The sequence below is a fragment of the Anoplophora glabripennis genome, unplaced genomic scaffold (genome assembly GCF_000390285.2).
Source record: "Anoplophora glabripennis isolate ALB-LARVAE unplaced genomic scaffold, Agla_2.0 scaffold1189, whole genome shotgun sequence".
Classification (NCBI taxonomy): domain Eukaryota; kingdom Metazoa; phylum Arthropoda; class Insecta; order Coleoptera; family Cerambycidae; genus Anoplophora; species Anoplophora glabripennis.
The window spans coordinates 29,080-35,910 of record NW_019417736.1 but is presented as its reverse complement, the minus strand read 5'-3'; the positions used below and the strand labels follow the sequence as shown (position 1 = coordinate 35,910).

Below are 6,831 nucleotides of genomic sequence, written 5' to 3'. Positions count from 1 at the left end.
AGCTCTTGCGCATAAACAAATTATCGGAATTTAATCGGACTTGTCTTATTTTACAGATTTTAATACCTACCTTTTTTGTATAAACCTTTTTTCTCTATGAATAACAGTTTTTTACGCGAGTCAAAAAACCACTTTTCCATAAATTTGACCATTGTTTTAACAAAGTTTCCCAACTAGTCTCGAGTTGATTTTTTGATATTTTGTTTATAACACGTTTCTGAACAATATTCCGCAAAAAAACTTCTCATAGTATTTTTTTCCCAAAAAAAAATCTATAATGACTGGCCATAGATATTATGTTTTAACTAGCGAATGATGAATACATCATATGGCAACAATGCATGAGGTTGTAATGAACCGTATATTAACATATATGAGTCCGGAATATTTGTATTTCGGTTAAAATATATACAACTGACGCGATAAAAATAGGAGTTTGTTAGGGAGGTCTCAATGTTTTGTAAATGGTAGGAAAACTGTATATTCAATTTTCATAGCACGGTCTTCCAATCGCTAGAGGGCATTAAGCATTGCATTACAATGAATATACACGAGCAAAACAAGATCTAGTACGTCTCCTTCTATGAGATGCCATAAGGTTGCGAAACGGTAAGACGCCTTAATACTTCAAGATGTAAATATATATATATATATATATATATGTTAGGAATGTAGGTATATGTATAATGTAATATAATAAAGCAGCATTTATTAAAATATGTTATATGTGCGGGAACAAAAATAATTAATTTTTTTTACTTGCCCAAAATTTGTTCAAAAATATGTAGTTATATTTAAGTGGAAGTCGTGTTTATAAACGTTATATATTATAATTATGTATTGTGCTGTAGAAAGAAATATTTGAGTTACAACTTGTGAATTTAAACTGCAATGAGGTTGAGTGTAAATTTTCGTTATTAATCAAAGTTGATGTATTACCTGCATCATCTGATGTTTGTTAATTTTGAAAAATTTCTGTAGTGAGAAAATAATTTTTTGCTTGATTGTTGACGTTACGTGATGAGTGGCATTTCCATTAGAAAATGTTGTGGATACTACATAACTGATGTCATCAAGACATTTTTACTTTCAATAATTGTGTCTAAGCAATTTACATTTTTTAAAAATAAAGTCAATAAACTCCTGTGCTGTAGGCGCGTCATTGTTTTTTGTGTGCATTTCCTATTCACATTTAGTAAAGTTATCTAATTTTGATGTTAGCAAAAATAATATTCTGTCCCAATTATCAACGAACTTATTAGTTGGCTGTTATCTATCAATAATTTCATACAAATGTACTATTAATTAGCTTACAAAATGGACTGTATTTCATTTATGGTTTTACAAAACTTGTCTGTCAATCAAAAAAATTTTTATGGCAACTATGTTTTTTTACAATTTGAGCGAACAGGCACAGTCAATGATTTGTAAGGGGGTACTAATACCTAATTCATATCATAAGTGTCTCATATCAAATTGAAATTTGTGCTGCTCGATAATAAAATTGAATGTTTTGCTTTGGCCTTATTCTAGGAATTTGAACATCTCTGCTATGTTTAGTAGGGGGAAAATGTTTAGGTACCTTTTAAAATCTAATGTGCAGCACACCCAATAAAACTGGTCATGGGCTGACTGATTAATGTAATCCCAACATTTTAGGTCGAAATTAGCTTAACCTCAACTTTTGCGTCTAGGGATTAGCATAATCTCGACTTTTGATCTTAGAACAGCTATAATCAGGACTTTTAATCTTGGGACTAGCATATTCCTGATTCTTTAAATCGCAATCAGAGTAACTGGTTTCTGTTGGTGGAGGCTATCTAAAATCTCTGTTATAAAACTGAATATTAGGGATAGATATTTTTAGAGCTTAGAACTTATTTTTAAATCTTGAATAGTTGTATGTTGGCGGCATATACCCATAAAAGTAACTTATTATTCCTATTATTATAACAAAAAACTTTAAAAACGTTGCCTATGTCTCTAATGAAAAATTAAAAAGAAAATCATGGAAAATATATTTTATTTTATTTTATTTTTTAATTATGCTAACTAAAATATTTATTTTCTATGTTAACGGATTACTAGATTGATTCTTCTACAACTCCTCCAAAATTGTTAACTGAAGCTGATTTAATTGCCTTGATGGAAAAACATGGTATTGGAACAGATGCTACTCATGCAGAACACATTGATAAAATTAAATCTAGAGATTATGTAGGTTTACATGAAAACATGTATTTTGTTCCTGGTACACTTGGCATGGGTTTAGTTGAAGGGTAAGTATTCAAATATAACTGTTTATTGATATCTGTTTTTGTCATTATAACCCTCCACAGATATAACAATATAGGATTAGAAGTATCTTTGGCAAAACCAGTTCTTCGAGCTGAATTTGAAAATGACTTAAAATTAATATGTGATGGTTTGAAAAATCCGGAAGAAGTTCGTGTGGAACAAATTACGAAATACAGAGCTGTCTTTCAAACAGTTCTTGATAAAATGCGCCTTATTGATGACAGCTTAGCAAATAGATTGGACGATAGGCCTCAAGCAGTAAATAACGATTTCGGTGGTAACCAAAATGATCACAGACCTGTTTTGAAATGTCCAAAATGTGGAAATGACATGGTTGTAAGGTAGTAATCAGTTATTTTTCTTTGTCTTTATTTTTATAATTACATTTCAGGAACAGAAAGAATGGTCTGGGAAAGTATTTAACATGTATTAATTTTCCAAATTGTAAAAATTCAGTCTGGTTTCCAATGTCTGTGGAAAATATAGAAATATTAAATGAACATTGTGGAGTTGTAAGTGTGTTTGTTTTTTTTTTTTTGCTAGAGGTAGATAATAGAACCATTTTATGCACTCTTGTTGCATAATATGGCGGAGTAAAAAGAAACACTGGTATTAGTCGTGACAGCTTGTATATTTCTGAACAAAAATGAATGACACACTATCCCAGCAAAGAATAAGTTTACTTAAGCATAAATGCTTACGTAAACTTATTCTTGATAATTCTTTCATTCTTTGATAAATCAAAGATGTTTATCTCATTAGATATAGGTACCTAGGTATCAGTGTTTATTTTATTTAATTTGTTTTATGTTTTTAATTGATCTTTATTTTAATTTCATGTACTTACCTGAAAATTATTTTATGCTCACTAGAGCTCTCCTTCATTATATATCTTCAGTTGGTCAACTGGTACTGAGGCCTTATATATTTTTATAATTCTACATACCTTTTAATGAAGTAATTGTATATCGATACTTTTACATCTTGAAAGGTTTTCCAAATTGAGGCTCGTTTTTCGACCTACCTCCTTTGAAATACTCACCTCGACCTACCTCCTTCTTTGAAATACTCGCCGCGCCCCACAGCACCAGGACACCATCAGCATAGGTGTTAGCCTTTTTATAGTTTGAATCAAATACAGGTTTCATTTTATGGGCTTGTTTGTCCATATTATTTTTAGCAATTATTTGGTCAGATCCTTTATCTTCCCCACTACTATTTGTATCTAAACCTACCTGTCTTGCTTGACAGTATTATTTATACCCCATACTATATCTGCAAGCACAAATTCCCACCCCATTTCGTCATTAATACTAGCATTAAGCAGGGCCGTATTAACCTATGGTGGGGCCTGAGGCTACAAGCTCTATGGAAGCTTTTTTACTAAAACAAAAAAAAAAAGGTCACGCAATCAGCAGAGATAGACAGGCCTAGTGGCTTTACAGATTAGTATTTAATTTTTTTTTTAACAATACGTAGTTATGTATGAATAAACGGTTTATTTGTTTATTTTAACATGTTTCCATATAAAATTAGCGTATGCATGGTAAATGGATTTAAGATTTGCGGTTTATTTTGTTTTTATACAGCATCTTTGGATTTTTTTGGTTTAATTTTGCCGTGGCCCCCCGATCTCGTGAAACCCGGAGCTATAGCCCCTGTAGTCACCCCCTAGATCCGGACCTTGGATAATAAATCTACTACCATAAGCATACGTGAAGATCTGCCCACACTCCTAACATATGGCCTTAAATGATCAATGTTCCATGACTGCCATGTATGAAAGAGTTCAGTAGGTTTATTTATGGGATGCAAAAATCGTTCTCTGTGGCCATATTGATCTCTCTTATAGGCACAATCTAGACAACATTTTACATATTTTTTTATGAATCGCGTCATTCCTCGAAACAAAAATTTACTTTTAATTAGAAAGTCACATTTTCGCAATCCAATATGGTTAATCTCATCATTTTTAATTAAATATGTACGTATTTTTCAAATCTTTATCGTTTTGTAACAAATACAATAACAGTATTTATTCCTATAGGTATAGTTTAATAACAATTCTCCATATTAATTTTTAAAACCATCTCAACCAGTCATTCGAACATTTAACTTAATTTATGGATACACACATATATTTTAGAAATCTTTTATTTTTTTTTTTAGTGGCACACAATAAGAACATTTGAGACTATATATATGACAGCTATATTAAATTTAAACATTTAAAAAATAATAATAAAAATACTGGACACAGAAATGTCTAACGTAATTAATTCCACTGTAAGGTAACAAAAATAACGACAGGCAGCACTGTCGAGCATTAATAACATATATAGTAGTAATCAAAATAATAACACACATTGTGTTTACATATTATAGACTTTAACTTGAAAACTGTAATATTATCAATTACTTATTTATACAATCTTATTGCACTTAGGGAGAGGCTAATGGTGACTGCCTTACTAGCTAATCAGTTTTACATTCTGGTCCAACTCTCGCAATCCAAAACTATAAACTATTTTGTCTATCAATACATTCATACGACGGAATAACCTTGGAAACCTCATGCCCATTCGTTGGTTAGCATAATCCCTTACACAAGTTATTGATTTTTATAAGAACTTAACTATGTCAGGACGAAATTTAAAACAAATCGTGCCTTTCATCAAAGCTCTCTTTTATCCACTATTATTGAAGTGCATATATAAATATCATGATTGCTTGTGACTGTCATCCTAAGGCCTTCTAATAAGCGTATTCATTATGGGTAATTTTTTAAATGGAAATCTATTATTAGTTTTGGCTAAATAAATCATGAAAGTGATGGCTTTAAATTAATAAATTATCTCAAACTCAAACATCCCAATATACCGGGTGGCTCATTTTAATCGACGCACCCAAATATCTCTGTCGCTAAGCCAAATAAAAAAATGCCCACACAAAAGTTATTCAGGACAAAGGGGGCCACCTAACTGCAATAATAACTTTGACCTTGGTGTCAATTTTCAAGGTTATTTGAAGGTCAGTTATTTTTTTAAATGGGAAACCCTATTTTTGACGACGGATTCGGAAAGAGCGGAAAATTGTACGTCCAGATTGGTAGTTTAACAAATTTTTAGAGTGACCTTGAAAAACAAAATCAAATCAAGGTCAAATATTGAAAATTCGTCCAAAAGCTGTTTTTTCGAATTCTTGGTGGTTTAGTAGGCTTAGGGGCCAGTGACTGACCATTTTGACCTTAATGTCAAATATGAAAGTCATTTAGAAGCAGTTTTATTAAATAAAAAATTTCACTTCTGTTCTTAATCTTACTTTTAGCGTTACCCAGAAACAACGACGTGGACGTAGTAAGTTCCGTTTCCTTTGGGGTGCTTGTCTAAGTATTGGAAAAAACAGCTTTTGGATGAATTTTCAATATTTGACCTTGATTTGACCTTTTCAAGGTCACTCTAAAAATTGTTAAACTACCATTCTGGACGTAAAATTTCCCGCTCTTTCCGAATCCGGCGTCAAAAATAGGGTTTCCCATTTAAAAAAATACCTTTGTCCTTCAAATGACCTTGAAAATTGACACCAAGGTCAAAGTTACTAATGCAGTTAGGTGACCCCCCTTTGTCCTGAAAAACTTTTGTCTGAACATTTTTTTTATTCAGCTTAGCAACAGAGATATTCGGGTGCGTCGATTGAAATGAGCCACCCGGTATATTATTTGTCCCTATATAAGCAAAGACCAATACCCGGTACAGGTGATGTTAAAAAATTATTTAATTACTAATACCAGCAGCCTTCTTATACAGGCAGCCATTTATGTTCGTAATCTAACCATAGTCAATCTGACAAGCGGCTTGGTGAAATAACCCAACAATCTCTATAAACACCAGGCGGATAAGATTAGATTTTTAAACAATATCTAAAAAATAATCTTTAAAAATTTGCATTGCAGTTGAACTGTTTCAACTTTTGTCTTTGTTTACAATATTTTATTTAACATGTTAGAACTTAAAAGTTAAAAATCAAACTGATTGACTAATTAATAAATTATATTAGTTAGATGCACCTCTTAATAATGCAACATTTAATTAGACGACCTGATTGTCTTCTAATCGACTATGTCGTTTTCCAGAGGGTTATTTTCATCATCAATAAACAAAAAATATTTTGATAGCTACTCTCAGATTTACTGTTCATCTACAAATATATTTACTTTGCATTTATTTTCCACATATTAAATTAATTCATGATAAAAAGATTTTTAAATTGTCTAAACTGTCCAAAAATAAATTAATTTCAAATCTATATTACATTTTTTTGTAATCGTGGATAGTATACTAGTCAACATGACCGACATGTTTAGTCTAAATGTTAAGGAGCCTATACTCCGCGGTCGAAATTATAGAGAGTGACTCAGACATAATATAAAAACACTGTTACCCAGTGGCGGCCCGTGGGTTTAACCACAGGGGGGGCGCGTTTTGAAGAGAGAACGTATATGAGAGGAGGTGCGGGGGGTGAGGGGGGCAGCGC

The 6,831-nt window shown here is 31.8% G+C and overlaps 1 protein-coding gene across 1 annotated transcript in view; it reads left to right on the top strand.

Moving 5' to 3' along the window:
- Window positions 1–6,831, top strand: part of LOC108914644 (DNA topoisomerase 3-alpha) — a gene marked incomplete at its 3' end in the record, with an annotated part of 91,302 nt that overhangs the window by 67,721 nt on the left and 16,750 nt on the right. The window contains exons 8-10 of the mRNA XM_018720491.1: window positions 2,089–2,279; window positions 2,340–2,639; window positions 2,690–2,810. Of these exons, the coding sequence (XP_018576007.1) occupies window positions 2,089–2,279; window positions 2,340–2,639; window positions 2,690–2,810 (612 nt within the window). The remainder of the gene's footprint in view (window positions 1–2,088; window positions 2,280–2,339; window positions 2,640–2,689; window positions 2,811–6,831) is intronic.